This window comes from Punica granatum, chromosome 7 (genome assembly GCF_007655135.1).
Source record: "Punica granatum isolate Tunisia-2019 chromosome 7, ASM765513v2, whole genome shotgun sequence".
Classification (NCBI taxonomy): domain Eukaryota; kingdom Viridiplantae; phylum Streptophyta; class Magnoliopsida; order Myrtales; family Lythraceae; genus Punica; species Punica granatum.
In genome coordinates this window covers 27,835,118-27,859,580 of record NC_045133.1, presented here as the reverse complement: position 1 = coordinate 27,859,580, position 24,463 = coordinate 27,835,118, and the positions used below count along the sequence as shown (strand labels likewise).

The following is a 24,463-nucleotide window of genomic DNA, read 5'->3' as shown; positions in this document are numbered from 1 at the left end:
AAGATTGACCGGACTGTTCATTAAAGAAGAAGAAGAAGAAGCCCCGGGGAACCATCTTGTCCTGAGTTGGCGTGGAAGAAACGACAGCGTTTGATCGGGAAACGGAAGGCCAGGAGGGCAAAAGAGGAATTTCATGCACCGTCATCCTCCCGGAGTAGATAACGGGAGCACAGAGGCTGTGAAGCTCTCTTCTGTCTTCACAGAGACTGCGGGAGAGAGAGAGAGATGGCGAACTTATCTTCATGCTTAGCTCTCCCTTCCCAGTTCCGAACCCTTTCGCTCCATTCCCATTCTCCTTCTTCTTCTTCTTCTTCTTCCAGTCTCACCCCCTTCAAGCCCCTCAGCTTCTCCACCAGCCTCTCCAGCAATGTCTTCTCCCGAGGTAACTCCAATACTCTCCTCCCCAATTGATAGGTTCTTACTGCCCTTAATGGAGCTCCTGGGATTATGCTCTACTCGACTTTGTGGCTTCGATTGCAGGTTGCGTTTCGGTGCAGAAGCCGCCTCCTCGCCTCTCCATTGTCTGCGAGGCAGCCCCGAAGAAGAAGGCCGACTCTGCCGCCAAGAGAGCTCGCCAAGCTGAGAAGAGGCGCATCTACAACAAAGCCCACAAGTCTGAAATCAAGACTCGGATGAAGAAGGTACTCCTCTAACGGCTGCTTTCCTCTATCCATGTCGTTGTCTTGCGATGTAATGTGAGGTCAGATTCGAATTGGCTTCTTGCTGCGTGTTCATATATGCTATAGCTTGCAGTGATTGGGATACACTGAGATTTGTAATTACCTGTGGTTCTCGGGTGTGGCATTGGCCCGTCATGGTAGATACCGGGAAAAGAAATTGAATTTTGAAGCTCTGTTAATGATGAGATGCTTTGCTCAGATCAATCATCTTTGTGTCGTACAATTTGTTTAAAGTATGAACCATGTCGTTGGGGAAAATCAATAGGGGGGCAAGGAGCTTGGGAAAATTCAATTGGTTAATTTGGTCGTGAGTTGAGAAAGGTGTTCTTCAACTTGAAGAATCAATGTGCGGAAGAACAATGTATGGTCTGCAGCTTGGTTTACTTATCAGCATTAGTACATGGCTTCTCGAGCATCCTTTCTACCACCTATGTGTGGTAGAGTATGTAAGCCTTCAATCAGTTATGAAGGAAGCTTTCGTTTATGCCATCTCTAAATGCTATACGTATCGATGAAGCCAATGCCAAGGACCAGGTCTTGGCTATGTGATTCAGTTCTATTATTTCCAGAGCTTGCATTAGTCAAAATTCTGTGTATGCTGCTATAGGAGTGCTGGAGTTTTGTTGCGCTATGTCCAGGTATTGGAAGCACTAGATGGACTCAGGAAGAAACCAGAAGCGCAGGCAGAGGAAATCTTTCCCATCGAGAAACTGATTGCGGATGCATACTCGGTCATTGACAAAGCAGTAAAGGTGGGAACACTGCACAGGAACACTGGAGCGCGGAGGAAGTCCCGACTCGCTAGAAGAAAGAAGGCTGTGGAAATCCACCACGGATGGTATGTCCCTGCTGCTGCGACAGCCGGGTCTTCAAATGCTTGAGAGCTATATATGTGAAAATGAAACAGGGGATAGGGCAAAGAATTTTGTCCTCTTTCTGTGTAGGGGATGGTGATGGTCTCTCTTCCATTTTTGTCATGAATGATCATTGTAATGCTCCATTTTGCGCGGTATATGATTACAGATTCTGACCATTTCTTATGCGATGCTTCTGAGTTGCAAGATCCAGGTCGGAATAATGAAGCACTCATCTTGCATATGCAGAATCCAGATCCAAATATCAAATGAGATAGATGATATCGGATACTGTTGCCTGATAAACGTATTCTTGGACTGTCTATGTTCCACCGAATGTCAAAGCTTCGTCAGAAAGCATAGAGGAGGTCAAGAGCTCACTTCTCTCTCGTCTCACTAAATATTTGACCGCAAAAAAAAAAAAAAAAAAAGACGACGCATTCTTAGGGTGCTCCAAAAATTAATAACATTGTTGTTATTTTGCAAGATAATTTGTTATTTAGCAAGAGTCATGTTAAATTCAAATTAATAAGTTTGTTACAAAAGAATACATCATCTTACTAAAAGTCTAAAAGTAAAGTTTCTTATTATTTATGTCCTATTACATTAAAAAAAAAAATATAGTGAGTCTTTTGTTATATAATAACAATCTTGTAGTTTAATAAGGTAATTCATCAACATTCATTTATACATTACAACGTGATGCTCTTCGATTGGTCCATGAATCCCTTCTTTTTGAGGAGACACCTAATGGAAGTTTAGTCCAAGAACGATACTTAAGCCTGCAATCAATGTACATTTCTCAGGTTATTCTTTTGCTTTCTATGTCGGCGCATCCACGGATCGTGAACTTCTCCTTTCCCTTCTCTTTCCTTCAACTTATCCTTGATTGCATTCACCAATATCTCTGTTCTCGCTTCCATGAGCATATCTTTCGAGAACATCTCCTCGTAATAACGCAGAGCATCCGCGTACCTGCCTCTGTCGTAAAGCCCATGAATCATGATCGTGTATGATCTGTTGTCTGGCCCCACCCCATGTCTCTCCATCTCGCACCAAGTACTCTTCACCCCTTCGTCGTGATCCCACCCCACATACAACTTGAGAACCAAATTGTATAAGTCACCATTCATCTCACACCCATTCCTCTGCATTATCTGCATAATCTCTGGAACTTCCTCTGGCTTTTTCAGGGACTTGAGCAGGTAAGTGTAAGTCAATGCAGTAGGCCTGCAACTACCTCCCTTCGATTCCATCTGTTTCATGATTTCGTTCACCTTCTCCATCCTCCGAATCTTGCACATGTGCTTGATGATCGAGTTGTAAGTGGAGTAATTCGGAGCACATCCCTTCTCTTCCATCAGCCAAAGTACCTCCAAAGCCTCCGGAACCCTCTTCTTGAAACAGAGCGCATCAATTATACAGTTACAAGTTACCACATCAGGGCGGGGCCCCTTGTCCCACATTGCCCGAAACAGCTTCAACGCGGACCCGAGCTTTCCCTTCTTGGTCAGGGCATGGATGAAGGTTGCATAAGTGAATCTGTCTGGTCTGCAATTAGATGCAAGAATGTCCTTCCAAAACCTCTTTGCCTCCCTCACGCTACCCAACACACACCACCCATTTAGGATTATGTTCATGGTCGTTATATCGTCTTCCACACCGAACTCAAACTTCTTGGAATAGAACAGAGCTTCTGCTTCCTCCACGTGCTTGCGCCGGCAAAGCCACATCAGCAGCTCCCTAAACGAAGCCAAATCGACCTCAAGCCCAAATTCTCTCCTTCTGTATAAGAAACCAATCGCCTCATCCACCTTATGTGCAGCTGAGAACCTTTTCAGCAGAACCGCATATGTTCCTTCGTCAAAGAGACACTCTTTCTTAGACATTTCGTCGAGCACCTGCTCGATATCCCGGAACCGGTGCATCCTCCCCAGGACATCGAGGATTTCATTGTAAACGGCCGACCCAAGTGGATACCCGCTTTTCTTAACTGCCCAGTTGAAGAACGCATAAGCAGGCTTCCAATCGGAACCATGTCGCTTTATCACATCAAGAACCAAATCCTCGCTAAGAACGAGATCGCATTCTTCCAGTGCCCTCTCAACAGCTTCATCTGAGCTAGCCCTTAGGTTGTTCAGCAGGTTTTGAATGGATAGAGCTGATTGTTCACCCGCTTCCTGTCGACAGCATCCGATGACGTCTGAATTTGCTACTGGATTGGAAAAAGGAGCTTCCTTTACACATTCCCGAGTATCAATTCTGTGATTGGAATTCCTTTCATCGGGATTTGGCTTGAAGGGATTGCGCCAATTCCAGAACTGGGCAAGGGAAGAAATGAATCTGAGTGAACTCAGACTGCGACATGTCTTCCCTCGGCGAAGTATGGAGTTCATGCCGAGAACATGTTTTCTCGGAGCATCATCAAACTACTTTCCTTACTCTTGACAGATCTCAATTTTGGATTTGTCGGGGCAGTAGGACGCGCAGACTGGGTCGACGTAATGTGCCATGCCCATGCAGGCAAAGCCGAAGCCCAAATTGTGAGGCCCAGCCAACAGCAGTAGCTGGCAGAGCCGAGAAGCGATTCCGAGACAAAGCCGACATTCATTTTCCAGTTATAAAGGGCCCTATGGGCCTAATAAAATGTTGAACGTACAAATAAAGAGACACGAGAAATTCGCGACTCCAATCGGCAATCGGCAATAGCTTGCCAATGGTAACTCTTTGAACGTAATTTGTTCATATTTCTAAATGCTCTCCGCGAAAATCTTTAACCGACAACATGCCTCTGTGTCCGATTAATAATGTTAGAAAAGTATATGATAACATCTGCTTTTAGTGCAGAGAATCTTTGCAGAAGTGAGAGTCAAAGTTCGGACACATCCTAGAGTTTCTTTAAACTGGTAAATTATAGTGTTGCCAAGCATTCGGGGCTTTTTAGGTGTTAATATTGGATGAGATTTGAGTTTTTAGAGGCGAGATCATTGAGCCTTTGTAATTATATTTTCCTCTTAATGAAGTTCGCCATTTTCCCAAAAAAAAAATTGCTAGGAAAGTAGTTTTATGGAAAATATTTGTCCAAATTCCAATGATATCAGGCGATGCTACCCGGTAGATATTTCATAAAACAACCATTAAGCTTGCATTTGGTTTTTAGATACAAACTCTACTACATCCAACTCAAATATATACTTCCTCGAATTCAACACTATAATCATTAATGGTATCTTTTTTTTTCATATTTAATAATAATTCTCACTCATATTTTTCTTTAACCATTTTTATAATTATTTTTTAATAATAAATTCATCATTTACTTTCACATATATATATTCTCATGCATTCATATATTTGTCAACACTTATAATATATTTTTTTTTTGTCTTTTCTTATTTCAAAAAATGGAGTAGAGTAGAATTAATAATACTCTAAAAGCGAACACAAGCTGTAAGCTGCTTTCCGCCAACTTAAATAATTATCAAGTTATGGTATAGAGGTAATTATTTTCAACCTAAAATTAAGTGTTAGCTCAACGGACGGTGCTTAGTATTAGTACCTAAGTCAAAGTGCTCGTTAATTATGTATTTCGAATATATACATACTTCTTTATATATAATTTAAAAAAAAAAAGGTTTATAATGGGAAACGGACATGAGAGAAAATCGGCCGCAATCAAACCCCGGAAAACGACAAGGGTACTCGGTATGACTGATGACTAAAGAGGCATACCCCCATCGGATCAGACAAACGTCGTCAGCTAAATCTGTCCTTTTCAATCATCTGTGCAACTTCCTGAGAGCCTGACACGTGTCCGATCGAGGGACAGCAGATAGATTTTTGGGCCGTAAGATCGGCTGCGACCGGTTCAAAAGGTGCCTTAATTTGGAGAAGAATCCAGAGGGGGAAAAAAGGGGGGGGAAAAAAAAAATATTCTGGCGGCCTAAGCACCCAACCCCAAACCACGGATCCGTCCCACGCGGCGACAAGGTGGATGATGCCGACAATTGTTCGTAGCCGAAGAAACACCATTTTTCTGAAAAAATACCATTAAACCCTTCGTATCGAAGACGGTATCCGCCTCATATGTCGTTGCATTGCTACCGGAAAGTCCAAATGCTGAGTGAGTCCATCGGAAAGTGATCATCGAGGATTTCGATTTTCTTCTAAAATACATCTCTTTTTAGACATATACGTATGGATTGGGTCTTGAGAAATTCAATTCAATATTGATAAAAGTCCCTATAATTTTCTCAGATTTCAATTACACCGTCAAATACAAAGGTAAATTAAAATAAAATAAAAAAAGAAGATTGTTAATGTGAAGTATGTACATATTTCTTATATTTTCAATTCATTCATTAGCGTGGTACGAGTAAATCGAAAGTTAAATAAAGAGTCACAAATAATTCTATCTCTTAATATATCAATGAAAATTGAATCTAGATTCCTCTTAACCCCTAAGCTAGAGCACCTTGCCTCCTCTTCCTCAACATATTTCATACATTTTGAGAAGGGGAAATAAATTTTTTAAAAAAAATTGTGAAATTGGGACAATGGGACAGAACCGTAAACTCCCCCAAGGAAGCGTTCGGTGCACATAATGTGCTAGAGTACAAAATACTGAGGGTTGGGTTGTGTACTGCATACGCGATCATACCCAATACGAGGATAAAAAGAAAACTGTAAGTAATAATAAATAGATTATTATTATATTATTATTATTATTATTATTATTATTATTATTATTATTTTTCAATGTTAAACTTACACCGGAAGATCTGCCGTGAGGCACTTGCGGCTTATGGGGAGCAAGAAGACAGCACGCAATTTAAGTAATAGCCTTCCGTATTAACCGCCGTTTGACAACGCCGCCCCTGGGTCTGCTGGTTGGGCTGCCGCGTGCCATGTGGCATCCCCTCGGACCTCGTAATTATTTCTGGGGTTTCCATTCCTTTTATTTTATTTTTTTATTTATTCTGCTTCTACTTTTATATATATATATATATATATATGCGTGTGTATATATAATTACGGCAGGGGCGGCGGGCAGGGGTAGTGGTACGGTCAAAGCCCTCGCTGATCGATCTACTGTCCCGGTCCACGCGCCTCTGCCGAGGTGGCGCGTGACGGGAAGCTGTTCATTGGGCCCTTTGCTTATGCCCACACTCACGTGAAGATGGAGGGGTCCGACCGGACGTGGCGCTACCTCGTAGCCCTGAATTGTTGGATTTATCATTATCCCCTTATTGTCCAGGGGATATAAAACTACTAATGAACGATATGTTATATATAAGAGCAGAATAAGACGAGTTTAAAAGCTAGTTTTGCCATGGATGCGCAATTTCAAATTTTGGCGCTTAATTTCTTTTAGGAAGGAATGAAGTTTTTCCTAGTTAGGTAACAGAATAAAATCGTTATTATCTTGATTCATATGATTCCTTTTTTGTTTGTGAATATTTCTGATTAATATGACTGCAACATTAAATTATAGTTCGATCTATAGAAGTAACTCAAAGAGTACATCGACTGTGGTAACAATAATCCAAACGGAACACGACCACCGTAAGTGAAATTCCCGCGGAATAACTAAAAGAGATACTGCAAAGCAACAGCTAAATTAATTATTTTTTTTTAAACCAAAATGATTGGAGATGTTCATTTTCGTTTCACCAATCTGAAAATTGATTGATTGAGAATAAGGGAGGGAGGCAAGGGCAAAAATGGGAAACAAAGGAAGGGGGCTGGTCCTTGCAAGGGAAGCCAATTAATCCTGCTCGGACTGTGCACAACAAGCGCCCAAAAGGGACGTAGCTTTTCCTTCTATACCACTCACGCTCTCTCTCTCTCTCTCTCTCTCTCTGGGCCCCGTCCATCTCTATATAATCGACCCCTCACTCGTTTATCCATCTCAGAGCATCCAAAACTCTCCCCCTCACATCTCTCTCTCTCTCATAGCTCTGCTCCTAACAACCACCGCAAATGGCTCCGAGAGAAAGGCCCGCCGCAACCGCCGCCGCCAACCCTAACCCCCATGCCGGCAAGGAGATCCGCTACCGCGGCGTCAGGAAGAGGCCGTGGGGCCGCTACGCCGCCGAGATCCGGGACCCCGGGAAGAAGACCAGGGTCTGGCTCGGCACTTTCGATACGGCCGAGGAGGCAGCGCGTGCCTACGATGCGGCTGCGCGTGAGTTCCGAGGCGCCAAGGCCAAGACTAACTTCCGCACCGACGCTGAGCTCCTCTCTGCCCGCAGTCCCAGCCAGAGCAGCACCATAGACTCCGCCTCCCCGCCGCCCCCGCCTCCACTTGACCTCAGCCTCGGCGGGGCACCCGCGGGGCAGTACTTCCCCGGCACCCCCGCCGTGTGCTTCCCGGTGGGGCGGCCTGTGTTCTTTTTCGACGCCTTCGCGCGTGCGGAGAAGGTGAACAGTAACATTAACCTCGAGGCCTGCAGGTTCGACCGACCCGCCCTGTCGGGCTTCAGGCCCGTGGGCAGAGGCGTCTCCGGAGCTGCCGAATCCGGCGCATCCCCCGCCGTGGGTCCGAGGAGGAAGCCGTTCCTCAACCTCGAGCTAGATCTCAACCTGCCGGCGCCCGAGGTGGCCTAGTTTTTTTTTTTTGGTCCCGCAGAGCCATCGGATCTGTTAGGCCTTTTTTTGTTTTCCTTTGGGGGATCGTTTTGGTTTCATTGGTTTTTGTGATTCGAAATTGAAACGGAAGGAAGAAAATCAATCCCAAGTAGAGAAGAGAGGAGAAGAGCCCGCAGCCTGACTCGAGAGATCCATGTGCCGATGATGCTCTAGGACGACTACGACGGCAGCAGCGGCAATAACGATGATAAATTTCATGTGACTAGTTCAATGTTTTTGTACATAAGATGATTAACATCTCCCTTGTATTTTCTTTTTGCAACTGAGAAAGAAGATCTGAGCTTCTCGTTCTGGATCTTGATCTTCTTCTTGTTCCCTTGCAAACCCGAAAAGCTTAATGACAGTTCATTATATTCTACGAGACTCAACTCAAGCATCGATCTTTTATCCAGACTTACACTTGTGTTCCGGCTATATGCCGTGGGCCCATAATTCTGAGATCACGGTTTCTTGATTCTAGTCCGGAAAGTGAGGACTGTTTTGGTGAGTATTGCAGAGTTCGGGGGTCGGATCTGGAAATTGGACTAAATGCGGGGGCCTGGTTTTTTGGTTGGGGGGGGAGTTGGCCAGGGCGGTGTTGGAGAAGAGACAAGTCACCGGCAGGCAGGGCAGCTACTTTCATGAGATGTGTCGACTGTCGTGGGGGGGTTTCGGGTTTTTAGGTAGTCACTTTCTCCTGAAGGAAGGTAGGAAGGGAGGGAGGGAGGGAGGGTGGGGTGGGGGTGCCCACAGAAATCACACGGCGCACGATAGAGCCTTCCCTCCTTTTGCTGACGCCACGTGTTGGTCCATCTTCGTACGGCGGCTTGGCCCACTTTCTTTATCATCATAATGTCCAGTATACATGTACCAAATAAAGAAATTGACGACGGCCATTGGAAGATCGAAATCATCAGCCAATCCCCTTTCCTTACGAAGGGGGGGGGGGGGGGGGGGGTGGGGACCAAAGTGCCTCAAATGTCAATCAATTGAATGGTTAATACCCACAAATATGTTAATGCAGAATTATGCAATGTCCTATCTCTGCTATATTTTGTGAAAATCAACACTGGATTAGAACCAAACATCTCACCCAAAAACATTGTTCAGTCTTGTACATTAGTAATATCCATTACCCGCCCCATTTTTATCCTTTTTGTGATTCTTTTCATCAATCATCATCCCCCATGAGCTTCTCAACCCCATTGTCCCGTCCAGGCATCTACTGCAATGCAAGCTGCTTCATGCCCCGTGAGGCGATCTCGTGGTCCCTACTGGTGGGAGGTGATCGGGTCGATCAAATTCTACGTTGCACCATGTAAAAAATATTTCATAATAACGCTCATAAGAGTAATTACATAGATTATGTTATGATGTACATATATGAGGATAACATAACAAAACAAAATGAAGTACTTAAGAAAATATTGTCAAGGAACACGCGTGTGTGTGGGGCGATTGTGAAAAAATAAAACTTTATTACGGTAAATACTGCGGTAACTGGAAACTTGAGCAGACTAATTACGAAAACTAAAACTTGGGGGGCCATTAACGTTGAACTATATCAATACTCTAGGGGCCACTTTGAAATTAAATCTGCAATTTTATAAATTATTTATCTAGAAAAAAAGAAAACGAAGAAGGAAAGAAAAGAAAAGAAAAATCTGCGAGCTTTTTTTACAGCAGCCTATGATGAGAAGCAAATGAAGGAAGGGGGCTTGGGGGCCCCCCCCACCCCCACTTTCTGTCTTTGACCGCCGGGTGCATCACACGGCCTCGTGATTTTCGCACAGGCTTGTCCTTTCCGCTCGAATCAAGATCGTCTCCTTTCCGATCGGACGGCAGGCGAGGCAGGACATAAACGTCTGGGCTCCCTGCGGACGCGCTCACAATTAAGAAATATCCCTGTCGGGATGGGACCGAAGGTGGTGGGGGGGAGTGAGTGGGACCCACTTTAACTGTTAGGCGGCACCGACGGCGAAACCTGCTGTTTGGGTAAGGGAGGGATGGGATGATGACCGAATCAGGAGGAGGCGCGTTAACGGCGTGGGCCCCGCCTAGTAATTACGTGTTGACGAGGTCGATGTCCGGTTTTCTCTAACATGTCGTCCGTCACGTGACCCACACCCTCCCCTTCCCCCCACTCTCTCTCTACCGGCCAACTCGATTATTTTCGTCCTCTTTCCATTTTTTTTGCACTTTTTAATTTCCAAGAGTTTTTTTTTAATATTTAATACCAGAGTGAGAGGGTTTCATGGAACTTTCTTGCTTGTCCACTTAAAGAGGAAATCATAGACATGATACTGCACAAGGTGGTCGCTCATTAGCATGTTAGTAGAAATGTACAAGAATAAGCAGATCATAAATCCCGATTCACTAATTAATTGGCTACGTGCTTAGAGCAATAAGATGGTTGTCGCAATCTACATTAAGTGCATTTTTGCATCATATTTAAGAAAATAATCCAATAATCCATCAGGACATTTTTTTTTTCTCACTTTTGCCTGGCATATCACACAATTATTGAGATCCACGATGGGGACACAAGCGAATGACCTATTACTCGCGGAATTAAGCTAGGCTGAAATTGATTAAGGAAAATATAGGGGATAAATCCAAGAGATTAAAAAAAGCTCTAGTTATGAGAAAGGTCAAGCGTCGATATTAATTAGTGGAAGATGATTACTAACAATGTCAGCAACTGACAGTGGGTATTGGTGGATCTTTCTTTACTAAGCATGAGTTGTTGTTTTGGTGTTCTTTTTTCCTTTTATTTGGTGAAAACTATTACCCACGATTGCGGCCAACAACTTATACGCAGGACCATTGGTTATTTCATTCATTCTCAATCGATGTCATCGTCTGTCTTTCTGGATCGATTAAAAAGTTTTTACGAACGATTTCACCATTACAAAGATTTAAATTTTTCGCAGCAATCGCCGATGTTCCCTGGAAAAGAGAAAGGGGAAAGAGAAAGTCACTGAGACTTGTGAAGCAAACAACGACGAGTGAACTTTTCCACCCACCATTTTCAATTCAAAGACAAGATTGATGTATAGTATATTTTTCCTGCTTAATTTATATGTCCATCTTGCATGTATCATAGATGAAGTCGTCCCGAAGAGTCTCAATTGTAACAACCATGTATCCTGCGCTTATTTTTTTTCCTGGCAATTTAAGGTGCATTTACTCCTTGTACTCTTCCTTTCGTTAATCTTATAATCTTTTTAAATATTGAAAAATCAAATCGTTTGAATTTTTCATGAATGAAATGGTATGAATTATAGTTCCACTTCCACCTAGCGCCAATAAATTCATATCAAGATTAAACAAAGAAAGTCACAAGTTAAATAATATATAAATCTGGCGTAAAAAAGTTTAATACGTAAATAAAATAAAATAAAATAATGACGTTAATAAAGCGTTAAATCATCCTAAAAATGCACCCAATGATTCTCACAATAGTATATTCACATATATTAAATAATTAATAAGAGCCATGCAAATTATAATTTATATCATTACGAGTATGATATTTTAAATAGAAAAAATTTATATTGATTATTAAGAGGATATAAAAACACTCAAATATTTCGAAGGCTTTTTTTAGATCATATATTGATATTTTATGAGTATATATGCTGATTTCACTTGGAAGAAATGATAGGCGGGATGCTTACATACATGCACTCACTTAAATATCATGGTTCCTTGTCGTTAGGTGCATAGACCAGAAAATCTTCCATTTAGTTAGTAGGCAGCCGTCGCAAGCCATCTTCCAACGGAATAATTAAATCCTTAATTTGTTCCTCTCATATTGCCTTTTGTATAAGACAATTATATATATCGGATTATTTTAGGACAGATTCATAGGACAACCGAAAGGGTAACTATTTATGTAATTTAGGCGGCAGGATTGGGTCCCCCGTGTGAACGGTCCCCGTTTAAAAAATAAAAAAGGAAAGATTAGAAAGTGGAGGGAGGCGCGGCGGCCGCTTTTTAAGTCGTGGGCCCCACACACCCGCAATGTCGTCTAGAATCCACCAACACAAGATTTTCTTCCTTCCCTCCCTCCCTCCTGCATGAAGTTGTACCAAGACATGGACGGAGCTCCAACCATGGGCGGCCACGTGTGCAGACGTCACGTGGGTCTCGTACGGATAGCAGCCGGGAGTGGTGGTCGGCTCGGGTGACGTGTTCTGAATGGGACGGGCACCTTGAGCCGGTGCGTTTGTGTTGGTGCGGCGGGGCCCACCAGTACGGTGGGCAAGGCGAGGAGACGCCACGTGGAGGGACGTAGGGAAGACAGGGGAGAGAGAGAGAGAGAATGAGATTATATATATAAATTCTAAATTCTTTTGGTGAGGGGCGGCGGCTGGTGCGAGTGGCTGCTGGGCTGTCAGGTGACCGAGTCTCAGCTCCAGCTGTTGTCGTTGGATGGTTTCCTTGAGCTCCGTCATAACGGCGTTTGAGGGTATTTCCAATGGGGGGTTGGGTGGGATGGATTCTTTGCTTCGTCCGGTTGACTTAAGTTTGTGAAGAAAATTCTACTGTATCTAAATATTTTATTTTAACATGCATAAAAAAAATGCGTTTCTTTTTATTCACTTTTCAACCTATTCAGTCTTTTGATTCATTCGAAGTCCTGTAATTGCATTGTATTATTTTCCTCCAATTAATAATTATTTGGGATGGAGGGAAGAAACTAGTAATATGGATCCAAATTGGTCTTTCTATTTATTTGTATAAAACATGATATAAATACGCATTATGCAAATTCCTTAACCAAAATTGTCAAAAATACATTTCTTAGCATTATAGCTCCATGAACTATACAGGACGCATGTTAATAGTCAAACCAATGTCAAATTTTGTTTAGGCGAGTCAGTGATCGATTGCATAGGGTCAATATTTGCCAGTCAAATAGTCAAATTTGGTGCACAAAATGTAAGGGAGATTAGGAGTCGCCAATATGAAGCTAGTGCATCTGCGAATGAAACAAATAATGCAAATTGTAAAGGCATAATGCTAATACTGATCATAGTGGTTCGTTAAATTTTATACAACAATTAATGTTATCCGCAAAATAAAAAATGATGATAATCAAAGAGAGATCGCTTAGCAAGTAAGAGATTTCGGATTTTATACTCGTCGTGAGACTATCTATATCTCTTTATAAATTATTAGGCTATCGCATAAGAATTTTCTCCTCTTTTTTTTTTTTTTTTTTCTTTTGATGGATAAGTATCATATGACGACTTAACTTAAAGCGTACGAAGTCAGACTCTCGATAAACCCGAATATATTCAGCTACGCACATTAGATGAGTATTGAATAGAATGGTGCAATTTTGATGTTCAAGTGCTTAACGAGCCTTATGGCTTATCGGATGATGATCTACTAGTAAGCCTCAGCTTTGACCAACGGTGAGGAACAAAGCTTGTTCGGCCCACCAAGCAAGGGTTGTCACTCGTCAGTTCCCAGAGTCCAGATGAGCCCAGACAGGCCCAATAACTTCCAGTTCCTTCCGTTGATAGGCTAGTAAAGAGGGCCCAGATCCGGCCCACGATGAACCGAGACGAGACCCGCCCACCCCCCCCATCGTTCCCCAGCCACAAGCGCGACGAGGCAAGAAACCGTCACCTCCGGCCTTCCATCACCATCATCGTCAGGTCATCACCACCCATTTTCCTTCTCTAACTGCATCCGGTCCGTCTCGCTGAAGCTTTTTTTCTTTGCCTTTTGTGATTCTGTCCCATCGCCACTCACTCTCTCTGTCTCTCTCTCCTTCCTCTGCATTGATCGATCGTTTGCAGGTGACAGGCAGTAGCAGAATCCAGAAGCCGAGTATGGGGAAATCTTCTTCTAGGAAGAAGAAACGCTCCGATGCTTCCCCTCTCGTACGCCATCTCTCTCCCTCCCTCTTTCTCTCTGCGTGCGACTGATTGGATCAATGTACCAAGCTAGTTCTAAATCACATGCCCGGCTCGTGATAGTTCGCCAGTTTAATTATTTAGGGTTTTAACATGTCAATTTGTGATTATCATATAAAAACTTGTGATTATGTAACAATTTAATTTTGTGATGGTAGTTTGTCAGTAATTGAATTCGCTGAGCAGTATTATGTTCACATTTGGTTTTGGTGCTTGAGATGAAGCTGTGCGTACATTTTGTTGCCTTTTCCGTTTCGTTTAACTTTGGTTTCTTTGATTTTGGTTATTCAGGGCCGTACCAGGAGGAAGGGCAAGACCAAGAGCAAGAGAACGCGGAATAAATCGAAGAAACTTCGTCGTCGTCACGATTCTGATTCCTACTCGAGCGACTATGATCCATACGGTTCCTCATATTCCAGTTCCGAGGATGATCATAGGCATCGGAGGAGGTCAAGGTCTCTCACACGCAGTACTGCACGGGGAAGTAAGAAAAGGGATCGGAGGCACTCTTACAGCTCTGACAGCAGTGCAGAGCCGCGTCCGTCTCGGAAGAGGAAGGTGTCTAAAAGAAATGATGATTCGGGTGCCAGGAAGAAAGCCCACAAGAAGAAACCTAAGAGACGTGCCAGTGTTAGCTCGACTAGTGGTGGTTCCTTGAGCTGCTCAACATGTGATAGTGGAAGCAAGAACAGTGGGGAAAATGACTTTGAGAGTCAACGGGGCAGGTCTAGGAGAAGAGAGAAACATAGACGGGATGCTGCCATGGGTAAGGCTTCAGCTGAAAGTAGTAGATACAGGCCAAGGGGCACTTCTTCCTGCAGCAAATGTAGCATGAGTAGTAATGATCGGAATGAGGAGAGAGTGGTCAGTGCCAGTAATTCAATGAGGTTGAGATCTGTTATTATGGTGAGTGACAAGGCTGAGGAGAGAAATTTGGACAGAGATGAGCAGAAAGAAGAGATTTTATATGATAACGATGACTATCCTTCATCCCGAAGCAATGACAGTAATGATGGTGGGAGTAAGAAGGAATTGGCTGATCAAACCTATGTCGAGTCCGAGATGAAAGGGCAAGTGGGTAGTGAGGAGTTTGCAGAAGCCGCTACACCTAATAAAACTGGCACCGGAGTTGTAGAGAATAGTGGAGGTGGCAGGGACCAATATGATGCAAGTAAGCCATCCTCGGATGTGGCTCCTTCTCTTAATACTGTTAAAGGACATGAGACGGTCGTTTCTGATAGTGCAGCTGATGAGGATTTAGAGTCAGTATTGAGGCAAAGGGCCCTGGAGAACCTAAAAAGATTTCGAAGGATTGATAAGGGCCGTGGGGTTTCTGATCGTCGTGAAAATAATAGTGATTTGAAGCAAATTCCAATTGTTACTACTGAATCGGCTCAAATGAATTCCCCTAAGGAGGATCCTGTAGTATCAGCAGACACAACTCAAATCAAAGAGGATAGTACAAGTGTTCGGAGGAGAATTTCCACTAATACGACCTCGGTTGATGGAAATATTGGGAATAAACAATGTGAAGCTGCTAGTGCTAGGCCATTATCAACTCTCAGAGGGTCAGTTCCAGCGACTGATGGTGATTTACTTGGAGGAAATCTGATCCGTAGAGGTGATTTCGCTGCTAATAAACCAAGGGTGACACAATTCACATGGAGGCGGGATTCGGCAAGAACTGAACTCACCTCTCAGGAATTGCCTCATCCCACTAAAGAACCGGCTCAAGCTAAGCCGTTGGAGACGAAAACTTCTGCTAATAAGATTTCTGCTAATTTGGCCAAAGTTGGGACTTCTGGTGACAAATCTGGCAACACTGAAGTGAATAAGCAATGTGGTTCTGCTGCTACTGAACCTTCATCGAGATCTTGCATTAAGGAACCACCTCAAGCTAAGCTGTTGGAGACGAAGGTTACTGCTAATAAGATTTCTGCTAATACGGCCAAAGTTGGGACTTCCGGTGACAAATCTGGTAACAATGAGGTGAATAAGCAATGTGGTTCTGCTGCCACTGAACCTTCATCGAGTTCTTGCACTATATCTTTACTCGGAGAAACGAACTCTGCTGATAAAGTTAAAGATGATGGTAAGGATGGGCCCCAGTATGAACAGAAGACAATGTCTGTTACTCGCGGCGGAGAAACCATTCAGGTGAGGTCTATACTCTTTAAGATTCTGCCCTCTTAAATTAATCCTTTCAATTGATAACTGAGGCCCGATGCCATTATATATGTGATGCGGGTAACTTATGAACAGGTGAGCTACCAAGTTTATATACCAAAGAGAGCCCCTGCTCTCGCTAGAAGGCAACTTAAGAGATGACAGATTCATGTTGCGTTGCGGGGCTCGTGGAGGTTCTCCTTTTGAATGTGTAGCATATGTGTGTTGCTGAAGCCTCTCTAAGCTATGGAAAGGTTCTTGTAGCTTGGAGGGAGCTTAATCTGTTCTTGTTTTACTAATCAATGAAGTTTTTCCTGGTAAGCACTGATCAGTGGTATTTATTGGCTCTTGAGCAGTCATTTCCGGTTTAGAATTGTCCTTCTAAGTTCAGAATCGTTCTCCTAAGTTCTGAGCTTTGTTCCCAAGCATGAGCTCGTCAACGTCATAGTTTTCACTATCTTAATTTAGTCAATGACGTAAAACATTGCATGGGAAATTCCTTTTAACATTTTATGCATCTTTCTGGTTGTCGGTTCATCAACAACCTTTATATCATGAGAATGCCTCGTCATGCGCGATCAATGCAATGGAAACTTAGAGAAGAGAGACAGTTCCATTAAATTGAAATCTGAAAGAGTTTCGAGTACATACACTTAGGGCAGCTATGTAGCTCATACGCTAATGATATTAAGCAGGTAACTGCATGGAAGATAGTTACACTTTTGTGTGGGAGAAAGTTTACATTCGTGGTTCCGGACTAACATGTGCACAAGGCGGATAACGCCGTAAGTGTTGGCAACTTCACTTGAGCAAGTTAAGTGGAAGCTTAGCTGCCTGAGAGATGCTTCTTCCTCCTGCCAGTGACACATGCCCAATCATCCAATTCTGAGACTGATATACCTTCCATGAAATGTGAATATCGACTGGTGATGTACGGAACCTACACAAATACAGAGGACACTCGAATCAGGTTCACATATTCCTCGTGAACTAGTGGCGTCATGTGACTCATGACTGGCCAAAAAGAAACGAATATAAGATACCTGCTCCAATAAGATACCAGAGATGCCGACAACTGCACCAGGCTTCGCGTATGATATGATTTGATCAGCTAACTCTAACAGAGGATTCAAGAGTATGTTTGCAATGATAATATCATACATCTCTTCTTCCGAGATAAACTCATGCCCAGGAGCGGCCCTCCCTTCTTCATCTACACGCATTGCTTCGTTTGAGGCGGGACGATTGTCTGGGACTAGGTGGAGTCGCATCCTCCCAGGGCCAATGTTGTTCAGAGCAGCGTTTTGACGAGCTGATGATATCGCCACAGGATCTATATCAATTCCAACTGCCAAGCCTGCACCTAGCTGGATCCCCGGGAGTTGTGCCGGCGGAAATTCGAGAATGTTGTTTCATCAGCTTCTGCTAATTGGTTACTCAATAGACACAGGTTGGTGATGGGTGAAAGACGTAATTACTTGCCCTAAACTTTTGAAAACTTTGATGCAATCCTGGTTCCCTCCAATCAAGCTAGCAGTATCAATTATTAGGTGCAGCGTTAGTGTCTGATGATATATATGTTTGATGTGATTTGCAGGTACCTTGAGTGCTGCGATAGCGAGAACTCCAGAACCAGTTCCATAGTCCAAGAAGTGTTCCCCTCCTCTTATGAGTCCACGGAGCAGCTGTAGACATAAACTCGTAGTAGGGTGCTCCCCAGTTCCAAAAGCTAATCCGGGATTCAGAATAATGTTTGTCGCATTCACATCCTGCACAAGCAAAGCAAGCCTCGTCACGACTGTCGAAGCCCAGCAGTATCAAATCTATATAAATCAAAACATTTCAAGAACGGGACAGTTCTCGGGTCTGCAATTAAGAATGGTACGATGTTTCACGACACATATTGAAGGAATCATACTGGGGGTGCTCGCCACTCGGGCACAATCCAAAGTCCTTCCGTAACTTCCACTGGATGAAACGATTCCTGCAACAGGTAACCAAGGGGATTGAGAGCGAGAACATACTAACATGGATATGGTCATGCATCGAGGTTTCAAGAAGAACAGCATCGAGAGCATTGCTAGAGAAGGAAATCGACCTGGCTTTTCGTAATCCAGTCCTCTTGCTCTCGCCTTTCGACCTCATACTTTGGAAGTTCTTTCAAGCCTATGGAATCAGCTGCATTTGAAATGCACGCGCCCACATCTTCACTTGGAGAAAATACAGAATCGATTGAAATCTGCAGAACATTATTTTGATGAGAACTTCAACTCAGGTAGTTTTTCACCTTTGAGGACAAATTCGTGCAGCAGTCCCGCAAACTCGACGCAAAATTCTTGCTTATGAACGCGATACCTCATCGGAGCTCGTGGGGCCATCTTCTTCATCGATGCTGATGGAGCTCGCACCGAAGCACAAAAGAGCTTCTGAAAGCACATCCTGAGGGCAGAGCGTAAAGATCAGATCTTAAGTAGAGAAGGGACCGCAATCAGCTAGCTACCTCTTGCGAGGAACACCAGTTCGGTTGTCCGAACTTACAGCCTCGTCTTTCCGGCACTGGATGCGGACAGAGAGATAAGATGATGAGAACGGTTCTGTGGCGGCGGTCTCCGAAGACACTGACAAAGAGCAAGAAGAAGAAGGAGAACCGGAGGAAAATCTGCTGTCGGTTGTGTAAGGAGTGCGGTGATTATAGGTCCTGGAAAGAGCTGATGAGAGGCAGCTTAGGAGCAGGGAGGAGGGAGACGGAGGTCGTGCAAGGTAATGGCGGGAGTTGAAGCGGAAGAGTTGTTTGACGAAATGACTGGCCGACATTTTCGGTCTCGGTCAGAAGATTCAAGCAGCCGCAGGCAGATAGATGAAAGGTACGCCCCTGTCTCTCTCAACGACACGTTTTAACAAGATTTTTGTCTACTTATAAAAATAAAATAAATAAATATATATATAGAAATTTCCACAGATTATTGCATGGATCGGGTGCTTCTGCACAACAAACCACGAAGAGTAAGTTTAGTTATATAATATTTGCTTTTTTAACCTTTCATTATTATTTTCTCATATTGACAAGATTATCGGTTGTCTAGCTCCATCCATTTTTTTTTAAACACAATTTAAATAGATTCTTAAGTCATGTAATAACACACAACTAATTATTAGGTCGAGCGCGAATGGCGCTTGTCTTTGACTCGTCGGGAAGGTGGTGTATAAATCGAACTAATGCACATAGACTGGCCCAGACACTATTTAACCATAGATTAATAAATAAAAAAGAAGAAGATAAAAATGAAATATTGTTATGAGAAAAACAATGATGACCGTGATGTCTCCCCCACATGGGACGGGAGAGGGCGCGCTGAGCTGACCGGAGCAAATAAAACCCAAAAACAGAACCCGATAAAGTGACAACATGTCGTGATAAGCCCCAAACTCTCATAAAACGAAGAAATGTCGTTCCAATCGAATCCCTTATCCCTAAGCCTGCCGGAGCCTGCGCTGGAGTCGTGGCTCCGCGACTCCGGTTACCTCGAGCTCCTCGACCAGCGCTCCTCCGCTTCCGCCCCCTCCGCATCCGCCTCCGCCGGCTCTGGACTCGGCGTACCTCCCGGTGCCGGCGGCGGATTCTTCTCCTCCCTCTTCTCTCACCTAGGAACACTAATCTCCCTCTTCACACTTAACCCCTTCGCCAAGCTCACCACCGATGACTTCTCCGGCGAGACCCCATCGTGGACGGACGGTTTTGTCGGGTCGTGCGATTCCTACTCATTCCCGTCGTCGCCCACTCAAGCGAGGCTTAGGGTTCAGGAGAATGTCAAGCGCTTCGCCCGCAATTACGCCACACTGTTTATCCTCTTCTTCGCCTGTACTCTGTACGCATCGTCTTCTCTCTCTATCTACGATTTCCCTAGCATATCTCATTCCGTTTCTGGAAATTGGAGCTTACTGCCTTCGGCTTACGGATATCTGCTTTGTCCTCCTTGAAGTTATTTCCTGCTCGAATCATGTAGCTAATTGGAATTGGAGTTATGTAGCATGTTTAATCGTTTTACTTAGAACTAACTGTAAATGATAATGAGGACTGGCGTAATTATCTTTGCCCATATTCTGGAGTTGAACTTGTAATGATGAGTTTGGGGGGAAAGCTGGAAAGAATGCAAAATTATAAGAGAGTTTTAAAACTCTTATCACTTCATTTTGCTCTCTTTGGTTTGGCTGGATGGATTGTCTAGACAATGAATTGCTCAATTGATTTCGTATCGATTGCAGGTATCAGATGCCATTTGCCCTTGTTGGGTTGTTGTCTAGTTTAGCTCTTTGGGATTTTTTCAAGTTCAGTGATGATAAATGGGGATTTAACCAACGACCTATCATTCGGTTATGTCTGATCCGGACTGCTCAGTGTGGTGAGTTAGCTCTCTTTTCTCCATCGACCGTTGTTTTTCTGTTTCAGTGTCGGAAAACATGCACCGGAATTTTCCCTATATCTTTTGATTTTTTTCAGTGAAAGCTTGTCTTTCTGTCTCCAACACCAATGAGCAAGATGTATATTTCCTAATAAACTGTTAGTTTCTTTTTTTTGGTCTTCCTAGTGTTCTTTATATAAGGTCTTTTTCTTATAAGTAGCAAGCCATTAGATAATTCTTTGAAAATATTTTGTCCAATTTTTACTTCATGTGGGAGCATTTTGGATGCGAAAGGAGCACGAGGATAATTTCAGGATCTTGTGAAGTAAATCTTAAGTCATATATGATTGTGTGGCATGCTACTTCTAGCATTTTGGACTAGGATGATTATCTTGTTTTCTTTTCAGGGCGCATCTCCTAGATTAATTAGTAAACGGTGTGTTTCTTCTGGTCCAAAACTCAAAAGAACTTTATCCCAAAAAAAAAAAAAACTGAGAAGGATCAGAGCTTTCTTTGGCGCCGTGCCAGAAATTAGTGAGCCATAAAGATTACAATCCAGGGGTTCCTTTTACTTTCAGAAATTCTCATTGTTGTATACCTTCATTCATTTTACATAGTCCTGAAAATGCTCACTTGCCACGGAATGGTGGCCACAACTTGCAGCTAAAGTGCAGTGCAACTGCTGATCTTAAGTTAATATTTATACGAGATTGCTAGTTACTCTTATTGTAGCTGTCTTCTAATTTCTGCTGGAAGTGTCCTTTACTTTCTGGAATTGCTGAGCTAGGCTTAAAAATTATAGATGTGGACACATATGTATCGCAGAATTCAATTGTCTAAAGTGCATCTCTTTTGCAGCCACAGCAGTGATTCTGTTATGTTGCAATGTCCAGATGGCACTGTTCTGTTCACTTGCTGTCAGCTATGCAGGTGAGAGAAAGATACCTTCTGCTTCACTTAGATTTTTCATATGTTCTGTATCTGCTCTTAATTGCAACTGTTTCACAGTCTTAATGCTGCATGCTGCATTCCGGAAGTTAACTCCTAGGAAGCAGCTCATAAGAAGCGGAGGTAGAAGGAATTAAGAGCTTAACCAAGTTGAGATTGCTGTCCTACAAGATGTTTCTCTTTCTGATGATTGATGAGCTTTTGGCATGACCTGCAATATCAGTTTCCTCCTACAATGAGATAATCAGATTGGGGTGGGTTAAGGTAGTACCAGTTTTGCTGATTTGTGCTCTGTATCTGAGGCTTACTACTACCATCAAAATCGAGGTTCTTTGGATTCCTATAGATGTTGTTATGGGTCTGCCTTTTTGGATTCATCTTGGCTGCAGTTGAGGAGGATCATCCTTTTTGGAGTGGTGAGATATCATATTCCCATCTAATTTCCCATCAAAGGCTATATATAGAACCTGGACATCTTTGTGGAGGTCAGGGGCCTACAAGTTGTGAAATGATTAAGCTCGGTTGAAGCATTAATGTTGTGGCATGATGACTTTTTTGATGTAAATGGAGTTGCTCGAGATTAAGACCCTGCATTGGGTGGGCTTGCTGCATGGAGATGTTCAAATTGGAGATCTGCTTCATCCAAGTCTGGATAGTTGTTAACCTACTTAGAAGTAATGGCGAAGGAAGAAGTCGCTCCAGATCAAATACGGAGGCACAGAGTCGTATCAAGACATTGGCAACTTGCCAAGTAGTCAATCCCTCGCGGGTAGTTAATCTATTGTAGTGACTGTATCTGCTCGGGAGCTGCTACTTTCTCCGCCATTACTTTGTCCTGGGGAGTTTCCAGTTCCGCTTCTACATTTAAGTGTGGGTGGTTGGCTTTAGATTATATGGTCCCGAGTCTCCTGACAAATCCATTACCAAATATACTTGTGAGCAAGTTCCTCTATAATTCTATGTGCATGGAGATATTACCAGTAGTGCAGCTTTCTAGGTTCTACTTTTCCTGGCTACATTCTTCAGTTTCACTTGATCATCCGATCTCTGGCACTGGCAGTCTTACCCCTATCCGGGCTCGGCCTAGACTAGGGAAACTTCCGGACCCATTGAAAAGTGCGGGTATAATCTGAGGTCAAGGGACATCGTATTAGCTCAAGACCAAAGCCCATAAATGATGGGATATGGTGGCTTGTTTTCTCCTTGAGGACCAATCAGTGGTGGGATATGGATATGGTATAGCCTTTGCTATAGATCACTGATTGGGTCACATTTTGGCGAATTTTGCTGACATCAAGTCTAATAGTCCATTTTGATCTAAAATTCCCTCTTAACACATTGTAGATCACAGGGCTCTTGAGAGCTAATTTAAAGGCGAATCGTGAATTGGGCCGAAATATTCAATGTACCTTACTATACATCATGCCCTGATTAGGCTACCGTTGATTCCAATGGTCAATATGGTCCAAGTCCCCTCCCAATCCATATTGTAAAACATGAGTTTTATGCGGACTTATTCTAAGATCAAATACAAAATTACCCGAAAATTCCAGTTTCCCTTTCTAGATAGACCATCATCGACTTGACCACATCTTGGCGAATTTTGCTAACATCAAAGTCCAATGGTCCATTTGGTTTTGAATTTCTTCATAAGACACACTGTAGATCAAAAGCTTTTTATATGGATGCATTTCGAGAAGAATTGTGAATCGGGCCGAAATTTCCAATTTCCCTTACTGTAGATCACGGATCGAGCCGCTTTTCGGCCCATTTTGATATCGTCGATTCCAATGATCAACTTGGTTCGAATATCCTCCCAGTCCATATTGTAGATCATTGGTGTCATACAAGCTCATTTCGAGATCGGGATCGGAGATTTCAATATCCATCGCTACATATCAATGACTGGGCCACGTTTCGGCGGATGTTCCTAACGTTTCGAGACGAACGGTCCTTTTTCTTTTTCTTTTTTTATCTAAAATTTCTCCTAACACAGATTATAGAACATGGGGTTCGGTTCTTAAGAGCTCATTTAAAGCCGAATCACGAATGCGGCCCAAATATCCAATATCCCCTGCTATAATATAAAATCATCATGGCCTAGCCTTGCTTGCTATCGCCAATTCCAGCGGTTCAAATTGGGTCCAAATCTCCTCCCAGTTCATATTGTAAATCACGAGTTCCGTATGGGCCCTTTTTTTTTCATCATTGGAATCGTACGGGCTTATTTTAAGCTCAGATGCAAAATGGTCCAAAGTTTCGATATCCCTTGCTACAGATCAATGATATATAGGGCCAGATTTTGGCGAACTTTGCTAACGTCAAGTGAAATACGGTCCATTTTGATCTAAACTTCCTTCGAACGCATATTGTTCATAGGCTTCGCGCAAGCTCATTTAAAGCCTAATCCAGAATTGGAGCGAAATTTTCAATATCCCTTGGTATGAATCACGGTCCATTTTGCTATCGTCAATTTAATGGTAAGTTTGGTTCAAATCGGCTCATCTCAATCTACGTTGTAAATCATGAGTTTTGTACTGGATCATTTTTAAATCAAACACAAAATGGCCTCGAGATCTTCAGTATCCCTTGCTGAGATCATTGACTTGACCAAATTTCGAAGAATTTTGCTAACGTTAATGCCAATGGTCCATTTGGTTCTGAATTTCCTCTGTAATTCATATTGGAGATCATAGACTTATATACAGGATGATGTAAAGCCGAGTCACAAAATCATGGCCAGAATTTCCAATATTCCTTAGTTACTATACTGTAGATCATGGATGCGGCCACATCTCGGCCCATTTTGCTCTCTTCAATTCCAATAGCCAACTCAGCCCAAATCTTCAGCA

At 43.1% G+C, this 24,463-nt stretch overlaps 6 protein-coding genes across 10 annotated transcripts; 4 read left to right on the top strand and 2 right to left on the bottom strand.

Moving 5' to 3' along the window:
* The first annotated feature begins 157 nt into the window (after window positions 1-157).
* On the top strand, window positions 158-1,745 carry LOC116213404 (30S ribosomal protein S20, chloroplastic). 2 transcript variants are annotated; one of them, XM_031548304.1, is made up of 3 exons: window positions 158-382; window positions 481-641; window positions 1,288-1,500. In XM_031548304.1, the coding sequence occupies exons 1-3, from the start codon at window positions 226-228 to the stop codon at window positions 1,417-1,419; spliced, it is 450 nt and encodes a 149-aa protein (XP_031404164.1). In that variant the 5' UTR covers window positions 158-225; the 3' UTR covers window positions 1,420-1,500. The 2 variants fall into 2 exon arrangements, with proteins under 2 accessions (XP_031404164.1, XP_031404163.1); XM_031548303.1 differs by having other exon boundaries at window positions 175-382; window positions 1,319-1,745.
* A 346-nt stretch (window positions 1,746-2,091) lies between these two features.
* Window positions 2,092-4,026, bottom strand: LOC116213402 (putative pentatricopeptide repeat-containing protein At3g15200). The gene has a single exon (XM_031548301.1). The coding sequence runs from the start codon at window positions 3,928-3,930 to the stop codon at window positions 2,323-2,325; it is 1,608 nt and encodes a 535-aa protein (XP_031404161.1). The 5' UTR covers window positions 3,931-4,026; the 3' UTR covers window positions 2,092-2,322.
* Window positions 4,027-7,435: 3,409 nt separating this feature from the next.
* On the top strand, window positions 7,436-8,553 carry LOC116215524 (ethylene-responsive transcription factor 4). Its single transcript, XM_031551266.1, has one exon. The coding sequence runs from the start codon at window positions 7,517-7,519 to the stop codon at window positions 8,141-8,143; it is 627 nt and encodes a 208-aa protein (XP_031407126.1). The 5' UTR covers window positions 7,436-7,516; the 3' UTR covers window positions 8,144-8,553.
* Window positions 8,554-13,764: 5,211 nt separating this feature from the next.
* Window positions 13,765-17,100, top strand: LOC116212621. 3 transcript variants are annotated; one of them, XR_004157887.1, is made up of 5 exons: window positions 13,765-13,873; window positions 13,981-14,064; window positions 14,389-16,254; window positions 16,360-16,580; window positions 16,959-17,100. XR_004157887.1 is itself a non-coding variant. In XM_031547245.1 (4 exons), the coding sequence occupies exons 2-4, from the start codon at window positions 14,014-14,016 to the stop codon at window positions 16,423-16,425; spliced, it is 1,983 nt and encodes a 660-aa protein (XP_031403105.1). In that variant the 5' UTR covers window positions 13,765-13,873; window positions 13,981-14,013; the 3' UTR covers window positions 16,426-16,780. The 3 variants fall into 3 exon arrangements, 2 of the variants coding, with proteins under 2 accessions (XP_031403105.1, XP_031403106.1); XM_031547245.1 differs by lacking the exon at window positions 16,959-17,100 and having other exon boundaries at window positions 16,360-16,780; XM_031547246.1 differs by lacking the exon at window positions 16,959-17,100 and having other exon boundaries at window positions 13,767-13,836; window positions 16,360-16,780.
* LOC116212623 (ribosomal protein L11 methyltransferase) lies at window positions 16,858-19,113 on the bottom strand. 2 transcript variants are annotated; one of them, XM_031547247.1, is made up of 7 exons: window positions 18,802-19,113; window positions 18,619-18,702; window positions 18,362-18,502; window positions 18,182-18,247; window positions 17,865-18,032; window positions 17,307-17,630; window positions 16,858-17,203 (listed from the first exon to the last, which is right to left on the bottom strand). In XM_031547247.1, the coding sequence occupies exons 1-7, from the start codon at window positions 19,075-19,077 to the stop codon at window positions 17,090-17,092; spliced, it is 1,173 nt and encodes a 390-aa protein (XP_031403107.1). In that variant the 5' UTR covers window positions 19,078-19,113; the 3' UTR covers window positions 16,858-17,089. The 2 variants fall into 2 exon arrangements, with proteins under 2 accessions (XP_031403107.1, XP_031403108.1); XM_031547248.1 differs by having other exon boundaries at window positions 17,324-17,630.
* Window positions 18,994-22,629, top strand: LOC116212624 (PRA1 family protein H). Its single transcript, XM_031547250.1, has 5 exons — window positions 18,994-19,127; window positions 19,223-20,129; window positions 20,527-20,663; window positions 21,522-21,593; window positions 21,672-22,629. Exons 2-5 carry the CDS (start codon window positions 19,708-19,710, stop codon window positions 21,746-21,748), a joined length of 708 nt encoding a protein of 235 aa, XP_031403110.1. The 5' UTR covers window positions 18,994-19,127; window positions 19,223-19,707; the 3' UTR covers window positions 21,749-22,629.
* The last annotated feature ends 1,834 nt before the right edge of the window (window positions 22,630-24,463 follow it).